This window comes from Microtus pennsylvanicus, chromosome 3 (genome assembly GCF_037038515.1).
Source record: "Microtus pennsylvanicus isolate mMicPen1 chromosome 3, mMicPen1.hap1, whole genome shotgun sequence".
In the NCBI taxonomy this organism is placed as follows: Eukaryota; Metazoa; Chordata; class Mammalia; order Rodentia; family Cricetidae; genus Microtus; species Microtus pennsylvanicus.
In genome coordinates, this window is record NC_134581.1 from 48658157 (window position 1) to 48684870 (window position 26714).

At 37.1% G+C, this 26714-nt stretch overlaps 1 protein-coding gene across 3 annotated transcripts in view; it reads left to right on the top strand.

Annotated features, from left to right (window-relative positions):
- The window catches only part of Tcf12 (transcription factor 12), a 251645-nt gene that overhangs the window by 196865 nt on the left and 28066 nt on the right, over positions 1-26714 (top strand). For all 3 annotated transcript variants that reach the window (XM_075965303.1, XM_075965304.1, XM_075965305.1), the window contains exons 9-13: positions 13186-13291; positions 14680-14819; positions 15464-15608; positions 15929-15993; positions 22927-23005. In XM_075965303.1, the coding sequence (XP_075821418.1) occupies positions 13186-13291; positions 14680-14819; positions 15464-15608; positions 15929-15993; positions 22927-23005 (535 nt within the window). The remainder of the gene's footprint in view (positions 1-13185; positions 13292-14679; positions 14820-15463; positions 15609-15928; positions 15994-22926; positions 23006-26714) is intronic.

The window sequence follows — 26714 nt, forward strand, 5'->3', positions numbered from 1 at the left end:
GTTTTGTTTTGTTTTTTCCTAGAAGAGAAATAAAAACCTTGTCATAGAAGATAATTGATAATTGTGGTAAAGAAAATGACTATTCATATTAACCAGTTGCAGTTTTCCTTGGGTAATATACACTTCCAGAAGATAATATTTGAGAATAGCAAACTTAAAAGCCTTTGCTGTATCTGGCAGGTAGAATTTGGAAGAAAATATATAAATTCTCATTAATTTTCTCAATAATTTTATGGTTTTCAGGAAGAATTATTAACAGTATTATACGGACATGTCCAGGTATGATTTGTGGAGTTCCTGAACCTCCTCTCAATTTAAGTAGTAGTGCGTGTACTGTGGCCGGTGCACTATGGGAGAAGGGATCTGGAGTGAATGAGAGGCTTTATACCATTTTCAAAATTGTTTATTTTATGTGTATGGGTGTTTTGCCTACGTATTTATCTGTTCACCACATGTGTGTCTGGTGCCCCAAGAAGTAGAAAGAGCGTGTTAGATCCTCTGGGACTGGAGCTACAGATGGTTGTGAGCCACCATGTGGGTACTAGAAAATAGAAACTAGTCTTCTGAAAGAGCAGCCAGTGCTCCTAACTGCTGAGCATCTCTAGCTGAACAGTAATCGTAACCAGGTGTTGATTCTGTAGCACACACACACCCAAGTTTGTTTGGTTTTACTTTGAATTTTTATTAAACTGATTGTTTTTCCACCTCATTATTGCTCTTAAAATAAAAACTGGGGAGGAAATTCTAAATGTTTCATGTGTTGTAATAGCCATGGTTGTATAGAGGATTACATTATACTGCTTGTTTTACCAGTTAGCAAGCACTTTCCCTGTTGAACTTAAACCCCTGCAGGCTTCTCCTTTCTTACCCATTGTAAAAGTTATTCCAGGTAGAAAGAAAAATACTGAATGTTGCCAATGCATTGATGCTTCCCTCTTCTTGTTCCCCCATGTTTGCTATTGAAAGGTGAGATTTTTCTTTAGTAACTAATAAAGAGAAATTTTATCTTAGATAATTGATTTTTTTCAGTTATTCTGTCAAAAGAGAACAGCTTGTCTATGAATGACTAAAATTTACTTAAAAGGTTTTAAGACATGGCATTGTTAATTGTAAATCAAAGCTTTTCATGCAGTTCTCCACGGGCTGAAGCAGGCCTTTGTGGTCTCTCAGGAGGGAGGAAGTTGCCTGCGCTCTGCAGACTGGCATTTAATAGCTGCTGTGCAGTGATGTTCTTTTGCAGCTGCTGCTAGACCTTTTCTCTGTCTGGGGAGAGTGGGGAGCTCGCATTGTTGGCCGATGCTGTCAGCTTTTGAATCCTGTGTTAGTCAGCCTTATTGCCTGGTGCTGTTTTATTACTGTGACTCAATCAGTATGTTTTCTAAGAATGGTATTTGTTTGGGGTTTTTGTTTGTTTGATTGGTTTGGTTTCTGTCTCTTACAGACTTTTCCTCAAATATTTCAGTGGCTTTCTACCTCACAAAAAGTGTCTTTCTAAAAAATAATGTGTCCCTTTGCACAGTCCAGTTGTTATCTTTGAATCACAGAGGAAAGGAATAGTACAAAGAGAATTTGATGGGGGGAATAAGAAAAATAAAGGTTGTTATTCTATTTTTCTGGCTTAGAATCTACACAAAAGTATAAATTGTAAGACTTTAAATAGTAAATGTGTCTGTTTTAGAGACAAAGTTTCAAATCTTTTGGCTTTGTAGTATTATGATAGTCTAGAAAAATCAGAGACATTTTTTTCTAAGAAATGTGATTTTTTTTTAACTCGAGTATATAACCATTCCATAGGAATAAGGAGGGAATTCTAGTAAGCCATATTTAGTTTGCTACCTAGAATTCATGTTTCTACACACCCAGTCTTTTATTCTTTACATTAAAATAAACCCTTTCTCTTATTCTATCACCAATTTGTTTACTTCATATTAGATGTTCCAGAGGGCTGCATTCTTTTGTAAACTTTTCATTAGTGTTGTGAATGATAAATCCAAGGAACTTTATAAACAAAAGTCTGTATTATAAACATTTCCACTTTAGGAATATTTTAAACACAGGTAACTTATTTTTAAGATAATTTTTAAATTTAAAAATTTTTTTTCACAAAACAAACAACAAAAATTTCTAAAGCACAGTATGTTCTAGCCTATGAAATGGTACTTAAATGATGGTCCACTTTCTCCAGGAAGTGATTTTGTATAAGGCTTAACTGTCTGGATCCTCCTTATCCCACATGATTCAGTGTTTCCAGTTCCTGATTGCTTGATCATGTGTTTATCAGACTTGAAAGCAACTTTAGGCCATGCCAGATGGTAATGTTGCTGGAGGTGTAGCAAGCAAGGCTTTCTTTCACAAGTGCTCTAATTTAATTCAAACTAAGAACAGATTAGTAGAAGATTGCTCGCTCTCTCTCTCTCTCTCTCTCTCTCTCTCTCTCTCTCTCTCTCTCTCAGTGTGTGTGTGTGTAAATTTGTTATTCTTTGGCACATTTAACTTTAGGATGCAGTATCTCTTTGTATTTAGAGTGTATGACTTGGATATTTATTTTAGCACCCCAAAAGTTTGTGTATTTGGTATCCTCCACCATTGCGAGGACTTGGTAGAAATTGAAAGAGTTAGATTACAGCATAAACCCTCCCTCTATGCACTGTGAGTTGGTTCAGTCCTATTTTGCATAAGTTCCTTTTGAGTAGTTCCATGTGTGAATGCATAGTACTAAGGACTTGTACTGCTTGTGTGGATATATGTCTTAGAGAGACACTGTGTGCGTCAGCTGCAAATAACATTTTCAAAATCAACATGTATTGTGCTTATCCCGTCCCTGGGATGGGCAGCAATTCTTTGATGTATTACTACAATGGAAAAACGGTAAGCCGTTTTCTTTCTTCATAGAGTGCTTAACTGACTTGTTTAATGGAGAGCGGTGCAGTCTAATTGCATTTTAGTAAAACCTGTGGGGTTTTTTAAATTCTTTTACCATAAATTAGATTTGTATAATTATTTGTGTCAGTAAAGTGTCTGCAACAGTTACTTGTAATAGTGACTCCTACATCTCAGTAGTTGTTTGCTTTTATTTGTAAGTATAGAAAATAAACTTGAATTTGAGTTCTTTTTAGTTTTAATAGTAGTATCTCTCATAGCATAAGTTTGAAAGTACATTTATTTTTTACATTTTGAAATATTATAAACATAATTTATACATAAGAACATAAACATTAAATATTATATGATGCTTTGTAAATGGATGGGAAAGATGAAAGTCATCTTGTGTATTCATAAAAAGAACAAGTACGAAGCTCTGGGAATGATTAGGGAAGCAGTCAGCCAGCGAGGGCCGTGTTTCCTGTTTGGAGTTTCAGGTCCAAAGCCTTTCCTGGGATACCATCTGCTTCTAATCATACTAGAATTTTGACCCTGTGCAGATTCATAACATAAATCAGTATTTCAAAAAATACATTTTTACATTTCTAGATAATATATTCCTGGTGAATTTATAGTCTATTTTTAGGTATTTTAAAATAGTTTTCTGTATTACTAAGCAAAACTTTTCTGTAGTTACTTAATATTAACTACTTTGTATATTTCTGCAACTGTGTCTTTAAAAGCCATAGGACTTTTGTATACTGTAAAAAGTATCCTTAGAGATTTGGAGTTACCATTGTGAAATATTTGATATGCGTTACAAAGCATTACCTTAATGCCCACTTAGAATTCACCTGAAGCTTAGTAGCCACCTTCTCAACATTGTTTTAATTCTCTCACATTTCATGAAAAATTCATTTGTTGTAGCATCAATGATTTTAGAGGAAGGCATTTAAAATGTATTTTAAGTTTTGAAAAACTAATTCCATTTTCCTAAAATAGCATAAAGTTTGGTATGTTTACTCTTTCCTTTTTGCCAATTGAAACATACTGTTGAAAGACCTCTGAGAACTGGTAGAAGGACTTTTTCATCTGTCGGTTGCTTTGGTGCCTTTGGATCCGTCCAGTGTTTTATATGTGGGTTTTTTGAGTAAGTGTTCTTAGTAGATAACAGTCGGGCCAAAAAAATATTTAAGCTCTTTGAAAGTATGTGTTCACGCTTCCTGTATTCAAGACCTTTGGAGAATGTGAGAGGTGGACTTAAGAGAGTAAGTGAAATTACTTTCTCTCTAATAATCTTTGCCAGCTGCCTTTCAAATGTAAAAGTATTTTTCATTTTTGTCCAATTCCAAGTAAAACAGTCTGTTTAAAAGTGGCATGCAACTATGTGAGCATGCACACATGTATGTTCAATAAAGTTTACTTCTCAGATCACTCCACCACAGCCTTCCTCTTTGTTCTGCACTGAGATGGGTGGTGGGGCAGTTTGATAGTATTGAGCATTTCCAGGTTTATGGTGCATGGCATAGTTAGTATGACAAAGATGTGTGGTTTGAAAATTGATAGCTCTGTGCCTAACATAGGTCAAAGGTGACTTACATGTTCTTGAAAGATACATAAAGCAATCATGCATTGTCTCAGTCCTGTGTCGTGAGAGTCTACACATCTTAGTGTTTTATACATGGTTCTCTAATAATTATGAGAATTTCATTTAAATTATAAGAAACATTCTCTTATAACTTCAGTTTTCTTCAGTAAGAATATTATGAAGTATGTAATTATGCTACCTAAAGAATATGTAAATAACAATCATCATTGTCATTTGAAAATGCTAGTCTACCAAGCTTTCATGTGAAAAGTACAACTTTATTAATATTTTGACTCAAATGAAATGTCCTTCAAATGTACTGTGTTATGGAACTTTGGTGGTGAATGGATTAAGTTTGAGGTTATTCTTTTGCTCCCTTTTACTGGTTTAAGATGTTATGTAGAACATTAATATTTTAAATGCTAGTAAGTTCCCATTGATTTCATTGTTAATACGGCATAGCAGGTGTTCTGAGAGAGTAAGTAGTTCTGGTCTAAGCATTTGTTTTTTAAGTTTTCAGTTTTGTTCCATGTTCCTTAAGGGTTTGAGATCTTTATAAAACCATCAATGCTAAAACAAGTGAGATTAACCAGAGAGGAAGAGCCTGTTTTACTACGAGTGTGTGATTAGTGTTATATTGTTGGGATTGTGACAGACTTACTTCTGTTTTCCCACTATTTGAAAACAGATGTCTGTGTCACTGTCATTAGTAATCTTTGTGATAGGTTGGGAAAATAGAACTACTTTTCAACAATTATGTCTTTTTTAGGATTTTAAGAAATATCAAGGAATAGTAAATTTCCGAGGCTTTATTTTAAGAATTTAGCCGGCATTCAGTCCTCTTATTGACACAAGTGATGTTATTCAGTAAAAATGTAGAAAGTCTCACAGGAACGTTTAAGGCTGGCATTTCCACCTGTCTGTAATCTGAGTGGCCTCTTTTATTAATTTTTTATTATTAGTTAATTGGTTCAAGGTGGCTTAAACCAAAGATACCTCAAACTTTCTAGGTATTTTCACCAATGAGAGACAGGACAAAAGTCAAAGTTGTAAACTTAAGCTGGAATCATATTTTGAATGACTAACTTCTTTGGATGGCATCTGGGTAAGAAAGACAGAAAACAATGCTATTATAAAGGCCATGAACCATGTGGAAAACTTTGTCTGATTCCCTTAAGTCAGAAAGCTGTCTTCATGTTAAATGCAACGAGCCTCATTTCATAAATTAAGACAGTAAGATTGAGAGGCATGAAGTAATTTGTTTAAACCCCACCTAGATAAGTTCTGAAATTTAGCCTAATTTCATCTCCAAGATAGGTCGTTTCCTTTATATAATCTTACAAGTAAATTTGTCTCTACAGTAAACTGAATCAGTTCTTGTTACCACTTGTGCTAAAAAAAAATAGTCTGTATTGCATAGCAAATGTAACTGGAAAAAGCACTAGAGTACCTTTACAGATAAATTGTGGATGCCTCATCATAATGCTAATTGTCTCAATGTGGGGTGGCTTGTCAGGGTTTGGGTGCATGTGTGCACATCTTTGTCTGTGTGTGTGTGTGTGTGTGTGCGCGCGCGCACATCTATATATGTATGACTGGTGTTAGAACGCAGGGCCTCACACATGGGTAACAAATACTTTACTACTGACATATATCTTCAGCCAAGTCAAGTAGGAATTTTCAATTTTTGAATAAGACACCTGTTTATTGTTATAGGTGTTTAAAAAAACATAAGAAATTAAACTATCTGATTCCTTCTAATATAATTAAATTACAGCCTTTCTGTCCCCACATAATTTCCTTTTTTTGTAAGAATTAAAATAGCCGTGAACTCAGATTATATTGTAAATTGTTATAAGACTTATTTTTCAAGTGCATATTTTAATAATCATTGAAAGCATATACTTACCCCCATGTGAAATGTGAAAGTATATAGAATTGAAGTTTTGTTCTTTTGGGGGGGGGTTAGTGTTAGTTACTTTGGGAGAAGAAAGTATAATGAATTCAAATGTGTAGACCATCTGTGGACCCAGCATATTAAGTGTAATGTTATTATGATAGGCAGCATGAGGTCATGCAAAAATTCTCTGAACAAGACATTGAATGATAAGAACATTTGCATAAATCTGTAGGGGGGGCTGAAACTAATCTGTGAACTCAAGGAAGTTGTCTTTTTTTCATGTAGATAATGCAAAGGTGATGTTACACTGTTCAGCATTACCTTAAGAAGGAAGGAAGGTCCAATCTGTTCCTTAGAAATGCCATTTTCAGGGGAAAAAAAAGATTATTTGAAAAAAACCTTTGCATTTATAAGACCAATGAAATATACTAAGTGATGTTAAAGTTAATTTTTAAGATATGCCTCATTTAATGTGGGAGAAATTTCTACACAGTTAAAAAATGGTAATATTAAAATGCTTGTTCCTCAACGAACCAGCAGTTAATTTTAAGATACTTTGCACAGAAAACTGTAAATACCAATTGTCCAAGACAGGAAAGCTTTTATAATATAGACATGTTCCTGGAAATTTGGTGAAAAGAGAAGAGAAACCTACTGAATTAAGCGTATTTTTCCCACTTACAGAGGCCCAGTGTGCCTTACCAACTGGTTTGAAGAGGAGGACCTCAAACAGAGCTAACTTGTGTCTCTGTACTCAGTTCACTCTGCTTGGTGGTGTGCCTGTGGGCTCAGCACCTTTGCAACTTGGTGGGAACTCTCTAAATCTTTCCTGATTACATGTGAAATTACCGTAAAAACTCTATAACAGATTGGATTTTATGGCAGTGTTATATTAATATACTGAAAGCATTAAGATATTTATTTGTCAAATCCAATTAAACTGCTAGTTGTAAATTGAGCTTAACATTTTTATGTACTTTCCTTTGAAGTTGTGTTTAACTTTAATTAGAGAGGAGACTAAATTTCAATCTTCAAATCAACTAAAGGTTCATTTGTTGTGTCCTAGTGTACGTGTAGATCTATATATTTACAAATACTGGACACAGAGTAGTTAGATGAACATGTAGGAAATTATTTTCAGAACTGTCTGAAGTCCTCTACTGACTTTCTGGCACTTGTCAGAGCATAATTTTTAATGCCAAAATTTCATTTATTTTTTAACAATCTTGTTTTTAAAAATTCAGATCTTAGAAATTTAAAAATAGAAACTATTCTGTTGTTTACTGTTGTGAATTAGCTTAATATATGTAATCAGCAATAACTTAATTGAAAAGTAAATTTGTTTAAGAATTACCTCATTTGCCGGGCGGTGGTGGCGCACGCCTTTAATCCCAGTACTCAGGAGGCAGAGGCAGGTGGATCTCTGTGAGTTCAAGGCCAGCCTGGTCTACAAGAGCTAGTGCCCTCAGGACAGGCTCCAAAGCTACAGAGAAACCTTGTCTCGGAAAAACTTAAAAAAAAAAAAAAGAATTACCTCATTTTTATATAATTGCATAAGCCATGAGATAATTCAAGTGGTTATTTCTGAATATAATATGTTTTTGTTTTGAAACTGTAATGATTAGGTAAATTAGCCAAGTGATTTATATTTTTGGAAGTTATCATAAATGATATTGAATATATTGATGCAAACTTAAAAAGGACTGTTATTAAAACCATCCTGACAGAGGAGCCAATAAAATTCTACACATGGAATGTTCAAAAAAAGGAAGTGTTGTTCCAACCCAGGACTTAGGTATGCTAGGCAAGTGCCCTACCACTTAGCCACACACCCAGCCATCCATGTTTCTTTATTCTTCTTTCAACGTATTTTGTATAGCCTTAACTTCTGGATAAAGGACCATTTACTCATATGTGGTAGTTTAAGAAAATGAAATGCAAAATTCCATTTTTTTTCTTTATACCATTTACAGTCTCAGGTGACCACTAAATAATGGCTGCTGCATTGCATGGCACATAGAATAGAATTTGCTTATCATCTGTAGGTCTTCTCATATTGTGGGAAAGGGCCCTTAAATTAATAGTCACACATCCTAAGGAACACTCCCCCCTCCTTGTCATTTAAGCTATTAAAAATATCAACCATCAGACTATGGATCTATTTTTCTTTTTAGCTAAAGCTTCTGATTTACTTTTTATTTATTTACTTTGCATCTTTTCTCAGTAGTTACCAGACTCTCTATGCTTCTTTGTTGTACAGGGCTGTTTCCAATATTAATTACAAAACGGGTGCATTGAAAAGAAATGTAGTGCACATTGCCAATCTCTAGAGCTCCAGAATGTTTTCCCCCAAATTTGGAGGTCATTCCTATGTCTCAACTGAATCATCCAAGGTGGGGAGGAATCTGTCTTTGACAACTTGACTCCAGTTGGGTGCATGAACTAAAGCACCCTGAGCATAATTGCATAGTCACTGTTGGAGACAGTGCTGTGCTGTCTTTTTTAAACCTACCCTGGGGTAAGTGGGATGAGAATATTCAAGATATTGGTAAGAGTTTGTTCTCTTCAACCAGACTTAATGATGATGGAAAAGAAGTGTGGGTTTTGACTCACTTGTGTTCTGAGTTAAGAGTATCTATCTGTTCAGCAGATACCAAAAATATGCTTAACACCTTAAAAAGCAAAATGGCACCTCTGCAATAGCTGCCTGTGCCTAACTTTCTGAAACCAAAGCTGGAATTCCTGTCTAGAAATTAGATAGAACACCTTAAAATACTTAGTTGTCCCTTTCTCTAATATCTTAAAATTGTTTGACTCCTAGTAGATTGTAATCATCTTAAATCATAACTACTCCTCTTTCTTAATTTTAAGATTGTTCGTTGTGCTACAGAATCATCCTTGAGATTTAAATATATCGTTAACTAGAATTTTAAAAAAAACTAGCATCTGTGTACAGGTGATCGGATGACATAAGCGGTCTGGTTTTAATTTGTGGCCAGTACTGATTGTAACAAGGAAAGACTTGCTCTTTTTGTGGAACTGGCTGACTGTTTCCCCACATCTGGAGCTAATAAACTCCCTGACCACATCAGTTGTGCTTTGATCTGAACTCGAGACTGGCACAACTGCTATTCCATAGCTCTGCATCTGTGTTTTGCAGGTCATGGCTGAGATACCAAAAGCAAAGTTAGAACAGTGCCAGAGGTCCTCTGAGAGCCACAGGCTGCAAAGTATTTCTATTATGATGAAAATTTGAAGTTGTACTAGTGTGTAAACAATAAAGTTGTTTAGGGTTTTATTTGCCATCTTCATTTGTACGATCTGTCTTTTTTTCATGGTGTTCAGGGGGTTGTTTTGTTGGGGTTTTTTGTTTGTTTGTTTGTTCTCTATTTTTTTAAGACAGGATTTCTCTGTATAGCCCTGGCTATATTGGAACTTGTTCTGTAAATCAGGCCTGGAATTCAGTGTTGGGATTAAAGGCATGCATCACTATGTCCTGTTTTATCTTGTAAAAGTCCTTTTTATTCCCAAAACCTATGTTGTACAGAGATTATCTCTAAAAACTAACTTTGCCTCTAACATGAGGCCTCATATTCCTGTTCAGCTTCAGTCTTCAAGTACAAGTAAGTATGCATGTGTTTTCTTCTAATTTGTTATGTTTACCTTAGTTTCCTCATTTTGTGTGATAGCCATCATTCTTCATTTAGCAGCACTTTGTGAATTAAAGTAGATATATCTCTTTACTTTTGTCATAACGGCAGACTTCTAAAAAGTTCTGAATCATAAGTCCATCATATTTGGCATACAAGGAACTGAAGGTACCAAAGACAGCTATAAATCAAGAAGTTATTTTGAAATTTAAGATGAAAAATTATGTAGGTCTTTTTGGTGCATGAAATGATGCATCAAAACTGGAACTTTTTTATAATTCTCATGTGTGAGTTTCAAATATTTTGGGCTATAACTTGAATATATTGGATAAATTATAGTTATTTCTGATAAAGTGTATGTGTAGTAAGAATAGATTTGTAATGAAAAGCACATGTTCTGATACTATCTTCTACATTTGATTCTGATTTGTATTTCCTAGCAAAGGCTACAAACTTCCTCTACTTTCTGTTTTTATAGTGTCCCTTATTTTGGAGAATTCTGTATAGAAAAAGGCAAAAGACTCCCAGTTTTGCTAAGATTAGAAACTGAAGCTTTGTTGATTTTGTTTGCTTCCTTGTTTATTTACTTATTTGACACAGGATCTCACTCTGCAGTTTAAACTACTCTGGAATTTGCTGTGTTGCTGAGGCTAGCCTTGAATTTATGGGAGTCCTCCTGCTTCAGCCTCCTGAGTTTTGAGGTGACATTTGTGAACCACCATGCCAGGCTTTGGAAAGGGAAATTTAAGAAAAAATATATACTCAAATTCCTTTCCTAAAAAACTTATAAGACACAAACACAATTACACAATTAAATATGCCATGGTGTTTTTTTTTAACACTAATAAAGTTAATTTTTTATTGTATGTGTATGGGTGTTTTGGCTGTATGTACATTTGTACACCACTTGCATGCCTGTTGCCCTTGGAGGCCAGAAGAGAGTATGGGATCCCCTGGAACTGGAATTATGGATGGTTATGAACCTCCATGTGATGCTGGGGATAGAGCCTAGGTCCTCTGCAAGAACAGCCCGTGTCTTTGACTGTTGAACCATTTCCTCCATCCCCCTAATGTAATCTTGTATGAGATAGGTTTAAAATAGAAAAGTGTGCTAATACATGTATGTGTCACACTTTCCTTTCAGGATCTTTTAGTTAATTTCTAAGAACATAGCTTTCTCAAACGTCTCAGATACCACAGGTATACAATTTACTTTGAAGAGGTGACAGGAAACAAACATGAAAACCAATTCAAAGGAAAATACACATGTATGCTAGTATTAGCAGGACTAGTAAGAAGAGATGAAAAGGACTTTCTAACCTTTATGTGCAATGGGCTGTGCTTGTATAAATAGAGTCATATCTCACAAAATGTGTGACAAATAGCATCAAAAACTGACTAGTGGCAATACTAAACAGTGTAATTTCTTCTGTTGTCATGTTAGAAATATGGTATATTAGCTAATTCTTACTCGCTACTTCTTATACTATCAGAAGCACTGTGCTAAATATTTGATACCTCATCTCATCTGCCCCATGAGGTACAGGATCAGGCTACCTTACAGATAAGAAATTTGAGCTTCAGGAAGATTGAGAACTCTATATGGTTAGTACCTTTTAGGAAGAGTAAATTTTGATAGCTTGTGAATTTATAATTAATAGTTTTTGTAAAAAAAATTAATTGCTCCCATTTAATCTTGGTGTAAGAACCAGCACCCCCTACCCCCCAGGTTCTTGTTTGCTTGGCTCATTCTGCCAGTGAGATGTGTCCTTTGAATGTTCTTTCTCTTATCACTGTTTAAAAGCATTTGCTTGGGTTAAAAATGCCACATTATATACTAACAGTCCTTTCCCCCACGTCTTTTTTTTTTTTTTGCTGGGGCGGGGGGTTCGAGATAGGGTTTCTTTGTGGCTTTGGAGCCTGTCCTGGTCTACAGGCTGGCCTCGAACTCACAAAGATCCGCCTGCCTCTGCCTCCCTAGTGCTGGGATTAAAGGCATGCGCCACCACTGCTCGGCCCTTACCCCACTTGTTAAATGTAACTGTTACAAAGTTTTTTCTATACAATTCCAGAATATCTCAATGATTATATATAGAATGTGTGTGTGTTTGTATATGTCTTCATAATGATAATGCTAACTTTTGCTAGTTAAGTGAAATTTAAATTTCTTTATAGTGAAATTTACTGGATGTACTCCTAACAAATTAAAACAGAATTAATTTCCTATGCCACTGAGATTAGCCACATCTTCTCCTTCCTTCTGATTCACTGTACAGTTTATAAATAGTCTTGTTTTCTTTTAAGACATTTTGATGGCAGGGTTGGTGTTAAGACAGTCTCACTCTTGCCAAAGTTGGTATTGAACTTGAAGCCATCCGTCCTCCTTGGAGTGCAGGCGTTAGCCACTATGCCAAGCTTCATGTAAAGCTTTATTTGTTATTTGTTTTGTTTTGTTTTCTAAAGTTCAGTAATTCTGAGAATTCTGTGGTCATATTTCATTCACTGTTTATTTGGCTGCCCATTTAGTTTTCTCAAGGATTGTGAATGTTGGCCGTTTGACATCTTAAAATGTTCATAATTTCCTTACGAACATCCTAGAGCAAATGTTCACTAAAAGAAAGCATTACTGCCCTAACAAATAATCTTTTTCTTTAAGATATGTCAAACTTGGAAGTATACCTGAAATTTAAGAACTGAGACCTCTCAGCAGAATTTGATTCGATTTCCTAAGTTAAGGAAGTTGCTGTCCTTTCATGCATGCCTTTTACCAGGATCATTTCATCTATTCTCTTTGTCTGAACTGCTATAGTTTACAACAGTGGAAAGTTTGTATGCTGCTTAATAATCAGAGACATTTGTTTGCCCCATCAGATTTCAAAACACATGCTGCTAAGAAAATTATATTTTTTTGTCTGAGTGTCTTAGGCCTTTTTCAGCCACCTCTTATAATTGTTATAACAAGATGGAATACATGAATATCTGAAGTAATTTATTTTCTAGTAACCAGCTAAAAAGCAACATGTAGTTAGTAACCAAATTTGATGTCAACTGTGTAGCAATATTTGTGATATGTACTAATGGAGATTAGTAGATGAGTCTTTTAGGTTCTTTGTGAAACATAGAACTCATTTTATGTAAATAATATAATCATTTACATTTAATTAAGTCTCCTGTTTTGTTTTAAGGTATATGCACCATCCCCAAATTCTGACGATTTCAACCGTGAATCTCCTAGTTATCCATCTCCCAAGCCACCAACCAGTATGTTCGCTAGCACTTTCTTTATGCAAGGTAAGCACTACTAGCAGTTGTGAGAGCCAGCCAGAACTGTCAGTGTGTTGGCATTAATTAATGTGAGAAAAAAGATAACTGTACAGAAATTCAGACATACTTTTCTAAGTATTTTTTTATGAAATCAGTTAAAATTTAGCCATACAATATTCTGGGGCATTTATTGCTAATTGTAATTTAATTAAATTATCCAACAGACCTTTGAAATGATCATCTACTTCTAACAGAAAAATGATCAAAGCTCTCTGTCTTAAAACAAGACTACTTATAGACTCTACAGTGAATCAGAAGGAAGGAGAAGATGTGGCTAATCTCAGCGGCATAGGAAATTAATTCTGATTTAATTTGTTAGGAGAATGTTGAAATATGAAAGCTAGAAAGAGTAGTAGTTTATGGTTTGCATTAGAGTCTCATAAAGAACTAACTGAGACATGTTAGAGAGGTGCTGCATCTCTTCTAATTCCTGTCTGACAAATCATTTTTATTTGGTCTCCTGTGGTTTGGTATTGTGGTATATATATGTGGGAGCCGTACATCACTACATAAATGGTTCCTCAACTGTGCTGTAGATGAAGTCACTGCTGACATCTCATTTGAAACCTCACTATATAATGTCACTTTTTACCCCATCATGCTGTGATAGAAACTTCTTCATTCCAAATTTTCAGAATGTCTGATATGATGTGTGTTGCCTATTATGGGTTAAGGCCTTTGGTTGAACATTTAGCCAAGAATTAAATCCAACTTGCCCCCAGACTTCAATTGTTTATTACCTTTTTTGGTGTGAAGTATATGTTTTTTGAGAATTGTTTTAATAATCTACCTATTACAGTTTATACTGTTTTTGTTCTTGTTTATTTTACTATAAAAATCTCTTTTTTAAAAATAGTAATTATGGGGGCTAAGAGGGAAGAAAACCTGAAAGAATACTAGGTTGGAAGGGGGAATGTTATCTGCAGGCATTGCTTGTCTCTGTTGCTGTGATAAAGCACCCTGACAAAAAGCAGCTTAGAGAGGGTGACGATCCATCATAGCCCAGGGAAGTCAAGGCAGTGGGAATTACGCAGATAAACACATCAGAGTCGAGAGCAGAGAAAAGCTAATGCATGTACACTCACCTTTTTTCACCCTTAAATAGGTCAGGGCACAGACAACAAAATGGTACCATTCACATTCGTTAACCCAGTTAAGAAAACCTCTTATAGACATGCCCTCAGCCAGTCTGATCTAGAGAGTCCCTCGCTGAATTACTTTTCCAGGATGATTCTAGATTGTTCAACTGGACAGTTGAACTCAATTGTCATTATGCCCTTTATATTTTTTGTACACTGTCAAAAGAAAAAATTCTGGCTAGGGAAAACTTTGTTTTATTTTTCTTTTTATTTTAGATGGGACCCACAGTTCTTCTGACCTTTGGAGTTCATCAAACGGGATGAGCCAGCCTGGTTTTAGTGGAATTCTGGGAACCTCAACTTCCCACATGTCTCAGTCCAGTAGTTATGGCAGCCTTCATTCACATGACCGCTTGGTAGGCTATCAAACAACATTTTGTTCTTAGCTCTTTTTGTATAAGTTATAATTAAACCAAAACTTGTGAACCTGGAAGTATTTATAGGCTTACTATACCATAACTTTTTTCAGTGGGAGTGCCCTGTCACACAGTACTAATTTGTCATATGTCATACTCATTTTAACCTATTATACAGATTGTCAAGTGTATATTCCTGTTTAGAAAACGTGTGCTGCCGGGCGATGGTGGTGCACGCCTTTAATCCCAGCACTAGGGAGGCAGAGGCAGGTGGATCTCTGTGAGTTCGAGACCAGCCTGGTCTACAGAGCTAGTTCCAGGACAGGCTCCAAAACCACAGAGAAACCCTGTTTCAAGAAACCAAAAAAAAAGAAAACGTGTGCTTTAATTTTTTATTTATTTGTGTGTGTGTGTGTGTGTGTGTGAGAGAGAGAGAGAGAGAGAGAGAGAGAGAGAGAGAGAGAGGGAGAGAGAGAGAGAGAGAGAGCGCGAGAGAGAGCACGCGAGAGAGAGCGCACGTGCGCACAAGAGCACAGGGGTGGGGGGATAAAACCTTCATGCATGCTAAGCAAGTGCTCTACTACTAAGCAATAGCCCAGCCTTCAGAAAACATGTACTATATCATGTCTTTTTCCCTTTTCTAGAGTTATCCTCCACATTCAGTGTCACCTACAGACATAAACACGAGTCTTCCGCCAATGTCCAGCTTCCACCGTGGCAGTACCAGCAGCTCACCATATGTTGCCACCTCCCATACTCCTCCCATCAATGGGTCAGATAGCATTCTAGGTGAGCTTCTGGGTTGGGATAGCTTCCTAATCCTAATTTGAGAGTTTTATTGAAACCCATATTGTTCAATAAAATTTTTAGTAGTTAGTTTAAATAAAAATGAAAGAAGATAATTAACCTTTTAAGTTTCACTAATCCAAAAACCAATAAGGAACTCATCTTTATTTTTATAGCTTGTCAAAGCACATAGAGTGTTTCCTGATTCACTGTGACATGTGAGATCACAAGCCAGGATACCCTTGAAGTGATAGATACATGCTTAAGAAAAAGTAACATTCCTGCTAGTCTTCTTGATTTGTTTACCTGTTTAAATCATCCAGGAGCCAGAGGGAATGCTGCTGGAAGCTCACAGACGGGTGATGCACTTGGAAAGGCTTTGGCATCTGTAAGTATTGGGTACACATTCTACTGATGAACTAGGGTTAAGATTTTGTGGACAGTAAATGGCATAGTCACAACACTTTTAACATAATTATGCATTTAAGAACTATTTTCTGAGCCGGGCAGTGGTGGCGCACGCCTTTAATCCCAGCACTCGAGAGACAGAAGCAGGCAGATCTCTTTGAGTGCGAGGCTGGCCTGGTCTACAGGACCTAGCTCCAGGAACTGTTTTCTGTTTATATTGGTATATACCATTAAATTAACTTATGATAACACCACCTACTCCATACCTACAATAGCTGTATTTGTGGTTTCATTTTAATACGTCTTTATTTGAGTAGAAGAAATACAGGTAAAACAAAGGAATTTGGGGAAATTTATATGTAAATACTCAAGTGGCCCATTTAAATAAATCAAGAAGAGCCAAGAAAGAAAATCCAACTCATCTAATATGAAAGAAATGCCTTTATAAGGGTTTTCACAAGATGGAAAATATTGTTTGTTTGTTTGTGGAAAAAAGCAGTCAGCTACAGCTGGTTCACTCAGACCAGAGGGTGGGGCTCAGAATCATTGAAAGACTTGTGCTAAAATGAACAAAATGGATTAAAAGAGATTTTATAATACGTTACAGCTTGTCTTGATCACTTCAAAAAATAGGGACCACAGTGATCACCATTTAATATGTATGACTCTTAAAATGTTAAAAATTAGTTTGGTATGCTAAAGCCAGAAAGGAGAGAAGGGTGTTTGTTAATAATCTATAAGACTCAAATATAGGCCGGGCGGTGGTGGCGCACGCCTTTAATCCCAGCACTCGGGAGGCAGAGGCAGGCGGATCTCTGTGAGTTCGAGACCAGCCTGGTCTACAGAGCTAGTTCCAGGATAGGCTCCAAAGCCACAGAGAAACCCTGTCTCGAAAAAAAAAAACCAAAAAGAAAAAAAGACTCAAATATACTTATTCAGCTTCAAATTATGTTTTCTGCCTTGTGAAGTTTCTCCTTAGACTTGTATTTTTTTCCTCATCCTTTTGTCTTAAGCAGTATGCTTTTTAGAATTCCAGAGTTGTCTTATATTTTGTCTGCAATACAATGAACTTTCTCAAACATTTGCTGTTGATAGGGAAAGTAGAACTCTGATATGTGAGCAGCTGTTGAGCTCTTGAAGAAAGAAACTCCTTTATGTATTGTTTGAGTAAATAAACCTTTCTCTATAGCTGCAAGTCTGAGTTTTTTAAGAAATGAAGCCAAGTCAAACTCTTCTACCACATATGAAACCCTGTACACAGTGGAATCCAGTAAATGTTTGTTGGATTTAATCTTGGAACATATGTAATAATGGTGGGGTACAAACCCACGGAAATGATCAACTGTGGTCTGAGTGCTATCTAGTTGCTCGGCACTACACTAACCAGTTCCATGCCCTATTTCACCTAATCCTCAGGAACACCCTGACATTATTACCCCCTTATTATAGATGGGGAAACTAAGATTTAAAGGTTAAGAATTGGGCTCAAAAGATGAAGTAGTTTGCCCTGGGGATCACTAGCTAATAAGAGTAGAGCTCATATGCAATACAATCCCCTCTATCTAGCCTCAGTGCTCCTTTCCACTGCTTTGGGTATCTATGAAACTGTGCTATAGGGACTGTATTAGGAGTGTTGAGGATGATTAAAAGGAGTTGTCCTGCTTTTTTTTCTGAATTTATTCCCTGAAGAAAACTTGTATAGAAGAAAATTGCTCTCGGGTATTTGATTAGCATGCCATGTTCCTCCTCATTTTAAAAGAACTAGTAACAGATAGTTTATTCATTTGTAAAAGGACATTTACATTTGACTCTTACTATTAAGCAAAATTTAAAAATAAAACCTCCATTTGGGAATCATTTTTTTTTCTCATAAGGTTTCGTTTTGTTTTTCTAAGGAAAATGTATATGAAGAAACCATTATAGGGGCAGACAAGACTTTGTGATGTTCTCAGTGATCCTTCAAGCTTACTTTAGTTATCCTGACATCCTTGATTTCCCTTCCACATTATGAACAGCATACTAGCCAAACCAGGATGGTATTTGGAGAAAAAAAAATCCAAATTCACTCAGAATGGAAGTCAGGGGAAAAAAATGTTTAATCTAGCTAGTGGGTGGGCTTTAGTTGCTATGGAAACTCAACTCTGGATTGAATGAAACTCAGTCCTGTGTTGTTACTGGGCAGGAACAGCCAGGTCATTCCATAAATCATTTCTGTCATAGCTAAGAGTGATGCATTCCATCTGCTCCATCACTGCAGATCCTCACATGCACGCTTCCTATCCCTTTCTTCAGACTCCCTTTATCTCCCCAAACAATATTGTTTCTCCAGTTTTCCTTGTAGACTCCCATTCTTATAAGTAATGTTTAGTGTTGAAAATGTGCTAAAAAAACAAAAACAGTTGTCTAGTGATTTGAAGAATTAGGAGAGATAAGAGGAAGAAACTTAATGAGAATTACATCTGAGAACTTGACATGCATATCAAAATTTTATGTTAAATATTTCAGATGGCTAGAGTATGGTATCTTTAATATGATATAGCTTCTACTTTTCATGAGAAAACACTGCTGTTGTCATTAGAAGTTAATTCTAGTTCCCCAATTGCCTTAGAAGGTCTTTCATGTGTGAAACACCGGAGGGTACAATCTTTGTTCTTCAGTTTAGGTATTAAAGAACACACAGAATACTGCGTGATTAAACATGTAAGGCCAGATAATGCATTTGCAAAGGTTCCTTTATTTTAGGTTTAAGCTTGGATAATTGTGGTCTTAATCTCAGGATAGCAAGAAAGAGAATTGTACATGAAGGTATTTACACAAAGTCCCCAAAGCCCTATGGATTGTGCACTAGTTTAGATAATACACATGAGTAGATAGAAGGAAAGGAAAAATCTGTGTGTCCCTGAACATTTGCCAGACAATCACCCTTTAAGACTGTGCCCATGGAGAGTTATATGGAGGAAGAAACATCTGGTTTATCTCAGTGCTTAATACCATATCAAAACATTCAGTCTTTAATTTAGAAGAGATCAAACGAGAGGACTGTTTAACTTTGTTGATTATATCAGGCTTCTTTGTGATAATTTATGTTTTGATTTCAATGAGCTAGGGAGGGAAGAAGAGAAGGAGAACTGTGTGTGCTTTAATCTAGATAGTTAAATGGTCAGTAGTCTCTAACAAAAGAAAAGAAAATCCAGGGAAGTTGACAGTTTAGAAGTAATTCATGAAATAAGTTTCTTTGTTCCTTAGACTCAATAACATTAGCATAATAAAGATTAACTGAAATGTGCAAAAGCTTCAGTGTTTAAAACCTTAGACTCTCAGTTCCAGGGTTGGGCCTGGAGCTCCCCATTGTTTCTTTTTGTCTGAGGCTCTTTTCATTAGCCTCTGGCTTTATTGGCACCCTACTGATTGGAATGGACCATGACTGATAGGAGGAGGAGCCTCATTTGTTGCAGTAAAATGAGAAATATTACCGTTTAAGCCTGGCAGAAGGTACTGGGAGTTATTCATCATTGGCCATTTAAGTAGGTGCCTGTGGGCTGCATGTAGAATGAGCTCTGACTTTGTTTCTGCCCTAGACTCTTAAGTCACTGCCACCCTCATTTTTAAAATGACTTTTTTCTTCTTTAAATACCAGTATTGGAATTCTTTAAGGTCAGAAAGGTAAAGAAAGAAATCTTCATTTAGAATTTTCATTGCCAGAAAAGCCTGGTGTTTAGGATTTCTAAAAGAATAATGATTTTTATGAAATAGTTTAATTAAGTTGTGATTTGATCTGCCATCTGGTAGTGCTGCACTAGTCTTCCTCCCTATGTGGGAGTAAAACACTGTTTGTTTTGTTTGGGGGGCACAAACAAGCATGGAGGTCAGGGGACAACTTTCAGGAATCTGGTCTCTTTCCAGGTGGATGTTGGGGAGCAAACTGAGCCATCTCATCTGCCATGCCCATGAATAACTTTTTATTTTCTGTGCATTGGTGTTTGCCTGCTGTATGTCTGTATGAGGGTATTGCATCCTTGGAACTAGAGTTACAGACAGGTGTGAACTGTCCTATGGGTGCTGGCAATTGAACCCAGGTCCTCTGGAAGAGCAGCCAGTGCTGAGCCATCTCTTTAACTCCCCACCCTATCCCACCCCACCCCACCCCACAGTTTTTAAGTGTAGATAATGAATGAATAGCAATTCTGTCTGATATCACATCAAACTGCAAGTGTAATGGGTAAATGGTAAAAAAAAAAAAAGGCTTCTGTTATACGAATGGAGAAGCTTCTTTTGGAAAAGATAGATTTTAGTATAGTTTCTCCTATTTCCACCATGATTCTCAAAAGCTCACTGCTGCTTTGAGTATAGGATCAGAACCATGTCCTGTCCCTCCAATATCATATGACTCCATATATCATATGATCATATGACTATATGACTTTAAAGTATAGCCTGTTTTCTTTGACTTAAAGGGACTCTCACCAGCATTTGACAAACTTAGGGATTGCTTCACTGAAAAAGCAGAGCTGAGAGACTTGGCAGTTCATTCACACCTGAGAAAGCCTATGTCTACCTAAGTGTGAGATACATATAGCCTAGAAGATTAACACCAATTCTCACCGTACAGAACCTCACCACATAATCGTTCTCAAAGTGATGCCATGCTGCCTCTAGAACAAACGTTCACTTTCTTCTGTTACTGATCCTCATTACTTAAATACTAAGATACATCTCACCATTTAAAGAATCTTCTTAGCAATATGTATTATAGCAGATTTTATCACTCATTATAATCCCAACACTGGAGCCACGTGGTGGTTGTTCATGCCTTTAAAAAGTTACTTCTTTTGCCAGGCAGTGATGGCACATGCCTTTAATCCTAGCACTTGGGAGGCAGAAGCAGGCAGATCTCTGTGTGAGTTTGAGGCCAGCCTGGTCTACAAAGCCAGTCCCAGGACAGCTCTGGCTGTCAACACAGAGAAACTCTGTCTTGGAAAAAACAAACAAGTCTCAACACTGGGAAGACAAATAGGTCCCCAGGGCTTGGCCAGCCAGAGGTCCAGGCCAACGAGAGATCTTGTGTCAAAAAATAAGGTGAACAACTCGTGAGGAAGAACACCTGAGGTTGCAGGCACAGGTTTAAAGTGGTATGAGAAGGATGTGTACCTATCCCAAAAACAGAATTGTAAATATTGGTATCTGCAAAGGGAAGAGCCAGACCCCTTTGTAGAAAACGAGAACACAAACCAAAATAGAGGAAAAGAAGGGAAAAGGTGGGGAGGATAGGAAAAAAAGTGGTGACTCAAAGTTCAGGTGTGTCCTACTCAAGTCTGTCCAGGTGGAGAAGTTAGTTCAGGAGTCAGTCGCCAGGATGTGTAAACATGGCACAAAGAATGTCATTACCAGGTGACTAGAGAAGAAAAGGGTACTTGGACTCTACGGAAACCTTTAAGGGAACTGGAAAGTAGAAGAGGTGTAAACTTCAGCTAAACCTGAAGCCCAAAAGTCACCCCGGTGAGAATTCCAAGCACAGGCTCTGCCATTTCTACCATCCTTCATCTCTTGTCAGCACAGCAGTGACTAGGCAAGGATTGAGAGTAGGAGACAGAAAATGGATAGCTTGGAAGCACTGTAAGCACCAGCACAGAACTGGGAGCTGCCAGCTACTACAGAAGGTAAGGTTTCTCCAGGGCTTTCACAGTTGGTTCTCACAGCTGAGGAGTAGTGGTCAGCAAGGCAAACTAATCTGTGAATACAGCTGTGTGAATATTGTCTGGCTTGTCTGTTCAGCATTGGTGAAATCATTCTTCCCTCCCTCATCAATATTGTATTACATACTTTATGAAGTTAGCATTGGTTGCTCATAAAAGGTGTATAACTGATTTCTGAACATAAGAAATAATGAGTCACAATGATAAAGATCTTGAAACATGTTTATAGAAGTTTAGTGTCCTTTAGAGAAAGCTTAATTTAATACACAGTCATTAGAACTAAAACAGATAAGTAACTTTTTAAAGGGGTAAGTAGTAACTGTTAATCTTTAGTTAGAAGGGAAAACTTTTTTTTTTTAAAGTTTCTCTTTGTAGCCCTGGCTGTTATAAAACTCTGTCTGCAAACAGGCTGATCTCAAACTCAAGAGACCCACCAGTCTCTGCCTCCGAGTGCTGGGATTTAAGGTGTGCACCACCACACCTGACTTAAAGACCATTTTAAATGCATAGTAACCAAGCTTTCTGTGACACACTTGCAGTTCCAGACCTTGCAGGCCAAGTCAGGAGGATCACAAATACAAGGTCTGTCGAGATCCTGATTATGCAACCTAGACTCTGACTCAAACCACTAATAACAAAACAGCCTAAAAGACTCTACCTTTTTATTTTTAAGGTTGTTTTGTGGAATTATCACTTTTATAGTACTTAAATGGTATATTTTTTAAAGATTATTTACTTTCCAGATGTTTTAACTTTACAATAGTTTGTTTTATTTTGAGACAAAGATGCAGCTCAAATATGGGACCTTAAAGTTGCAGTCTCACCTCTGCGCCTTGTACTAGTCAGTCTCCACGGCCTGTTACTGCTGTTTAGCCCAGGCTGACCTTGAACTTGTCAATTATTGCAGAGGGGCACCCATACCCAAACTCATGTCTTGATTTTTCTGCTGATAATTAGAACTTTCCAACAACAATAATTAAGAAATATATATTTGTTATTCCTCTCACATTTGAAATTGTGTAATATTTTTTGTCCTAGTTTGAAAACTGAAGCTACTTTGGTGTCTAGTGAGAAAATAGTGTACAATTGGATGAAAGTGTTTTCCTTATGAGCCTTGGAGTGAGTGAGTAGTGTGACCAAGATCACAGAAACAGCTCCATGGATGGATTTGTATTTTTGCTGTTATCTGACTCATGTGTATCTCCTATTTTTCTGATTAGATTTATTCTCCTGACCATACAAGCAGTAGTTTTCCATCAAACCCATCAACACCGGTGGGATCCCCTTCACCTCTCACAGGTGAGTTTCTCTTTTATTCATAGCACATACAAGTCTACTTGAAAATAATTGTGATTCAACAAAATTTCAGTAAAGTTCTATTTAAATTATGAAACAATTATTTTGACAATAAATATCTAATCAGAAACTGCCTGGAGTTCATTTTGAAGAAATACTGAAATAATTGCTCATCTTGAATTATTTATGCATACTCTTCCTAGGTTTCCGGTGCCAATTGTAATATATGTAACTTCTTTGAGACTACTAGGTTATAATTACACATTTTTAAATGAAAACTTACCAGGGGTTGTATAGTTTTTCTGTTGAGAAAAAGACTATGCTGTGGATGAGCAGCAGTAGTGGAGCTGCCTAAATGGTTCAGTTTGTTTTCCTGTTTCCTGATTTTGAACATTAATTTTGACAAGTTCTAGAACTATCCTCTGGAATGAATTTGTTGAGATAATATAATTATAAATGGTAATTTTTATTAGTATTAAGTAAAGTCATGAAAATACTTTTCTAGCAATAGTGTTTAAACCTTACCCATATTTTTGCTAAGCAACATTTAGAGGGGAGGTACTTGCTGACAAAAAATGTGTTTGTTTTGAAGAAGAGCCATTATTAGACAACTGAATGAAATCACCCCGTCCTCCCACAGCGGTCAGCCTCAGCAGCGTCTCTGCTTTCCTGTCTAGCCACACTTAGACAGTGTGGTAGTTTTCACTAAGCATTGTTGTGTTGTGCAGGGTTTCACGAAGTCAGGGTTCTTGTCTGTCACCTGTGCTTTGTTAGTCCTGTGTCTCTACTCAGCCACATTCCAAGATGGACATGTTGAGCTGCAGCAGCTGCTCTTCACTAGTAGCCGGCTAGGCCACTTTTTCAGAGATCATGGCTTCAGCTGTCTAATAAATGTGAAGCAGCTGTTGCCCACATAAGCAAGATGATGAAAGATCCATTGACTTAGAGTTGTTTAACAGTTAAAATTACAGGGAGAATGATGTAACTTATCCTTGCTCATTATCTTGGCACTGTTTTACCAAAATCTTTGGCATAATTTTTGCCACAGCCTGTTTTTGCTCTTTGTCATTGGATGTGTCCATGTCTGCTTTCACTGCGCTTACTAATCATGTGAGAGGAGCCTGGTGCTCAGCACCTAGGAAGACATGAGTGAAATCTAGACTGGTACAAGTCAACTCTGAAGTCTCCTGCATTGTTAAGTGAGGTTTGACTAGTCTTTTCCCTATAACTCAGATAGCTGATCAAAACGTAGGCTACTGATAATATATGTTTAGTGGGCCTGCCTTGAATTCAGTAGTCCTCATTTCCACATAATGCTACTGAAACACCAAGTAAAGTGTATTTAGAAACGCACATTTCTCCTGTCTTTGTTGTCTCTACCTCCCTTGCATATATGAATACCCACACTATGACAGAACAGAGATGGGGAGGAAAGAAGGAAAAGCACTGTGTGAAAGAACTACTGTTTGTACAGATTGCTTTGTACCGTATATGACCTTGTTCTGTTATCTGGAATAAGTGGGTCATGCATAGTTAGCCATGTTCCTCATGCCTGACCATTGGTCTGACTCAGCACAGGATAAACACACAGGCAACAGATCCTCACAGGCAGCTTCATGACTGTCATTCTTGGATAAATCCATCTCATCTTCCTCCAGAGCTTTCCAAACCAGTAGCATTTTTATCTCAAGCACTTGTGAAGACACTTCTAAGGTATTGTACTTATTAAGAAGCTTAGGATGAAAGGAAAAGGAACTCTGGTCCCTCCTAGCTTGAACATTAAAGAACCATTTGTTCTTAGAGTATTGGGGGTGGGGGCATGGAGACAGAGTGCTACTATATGTGTAGCTGTGGCTGGTCTGGAACTTGGCTGTGTTGACCAAGATGGCCTTGAACTCAGAGATCTGTCTGCCTCTCCCTCCCAAGTGCTGGGATTAAAGGTGTGTGAGCATTTGTTCTTAAGTAACAAGAGGCCCAACGCAAGCTAACTGTAAATCTGCATGTCAGAATCCCTGTTCTACCTCCTAGCAGTTCTTTGCAACTATTTGAGACACTACAAACAGTATCCAGTAGAAGAAAAAAGGATCTTTTTTTTCCCCATGTCTCTTTAAAAAATCTTTCCTAGAAGTCTCCCTTACAGAATTATCCTCATTTTTCATTGACCAGCACTAGGCCTACCTCAGTTACCTGCATCTGAAGTGGACCTGCCATGTTTATTTTAGTTATTGGGATCTAGCTAAAGTTGGTATAGAATATAGTCTCATGGTGAAAGAGAAATGGCTATGCCTACTGTAGTTTAGAAAGTGACACACATTTGTGTTAGATGTTAGAATATGTCCAATATGGAAGCCTGGGAAGCAGACAAGCTAACCATTCCTTGACTTTCTTTCTTTTTTGTTTCTTCTTTTTTTTTTTTTGTTTTGTTTTGTTTTGTTTTGTCTTTCAAGACGGGGTTTCTATGTAGCTTTGGAGCCTGTCCTGGAACTCACTCTGTAGAACAGACTAGCCTCGAACTCACAAAGATCTGCCTGTCTCTGCCTCCCAAGTACTGAGATTGAAGGCATGTACCACCACCCCCAGGCCATTCCTTGGTTTTCTTTACCTTCATTTGGGATATAGATGAGGAAAGTCTGTAATATTAGGGCCTGGTGGCAGCCCTCAGAACCTCCCAGTAAAAATTGAGTTTAGGTTTATGTTAGTTTAATCAAAACATTCATGTATGTCATCTAGGAACATGCCCAGTATTAAATCGCTTGCCTGACTTCATCAAATTTCCAGATGAGTTGAGAAAATAAAACCACAGAATTGACACTGAGTTGTGATCAGGTTAGGGCACAGATTTTATGAAGAGGATTTTAATAGGAGGAGAGCAGCTTTTGTGAGTATAAAGGAAGTGCAGCCCAAATCTGGACATGAGAAAGTGCCTGCCCTCCTCATCTAGTCATGTGTGGAAAGGGTGACTGGGGTATATTGTGGCAAACTGTAAGGATTAGGACTTCAGTGGAGGGCAGGATTCCTGAAGGCTTGAGTTTAGGGTGAGGTTACAAAGAGAAACTACTGGAGGTCTGGAATAAGAAATAACTGGGAACCAAGCATTGTGGTACATACCTTTAATCCCAACACAGGGGTGAGGGGGCCAGAAGACAGACAGATCTCCAGCTTGGTCTGTAAAACAATTCCCAAGCTGCCCAATGGTACATAGTAAAACTCTGTCCCAGAAACAAGAGAACTAACAAATGAACTAAGGCCTATAAATATTCTTAGCTATACAGGAGGCAGTATCCATTCTCTTAACTTAGGAACCAGTTCTACTGGGGGAAGTACTTGCTAAGCACTGATCAGAATAAGAGCAAATCAGAAACACTGAATAAATTTAGATATGACCAAAGTCTTCCCCGAAATAATTCAGCTGTAACCCTATTCACCACCTAGCTTGCTTCCTATAAATATGTTCAATAAATTTTACTAAGTAAATTTGCTAAAATTCTTCTAAACTAAGAGCCACATTTCTAGAGTGGATAGTTAGTTAGTTTAAAAAAAAAAAAGACCACAGGACAATTAAAGAAATTGTTTCCCACAAGTATATGTTCTCCCTGTGGGCATGTCCAGCCCCAAACAACAAGTGATGGGCTGGGAAGGGAGAGCAGTCTATTCTAAGTCGCACCAAGACTTCCAGCCTTTGCACTATTCTTTTTCTCTATTCTCCTGCATG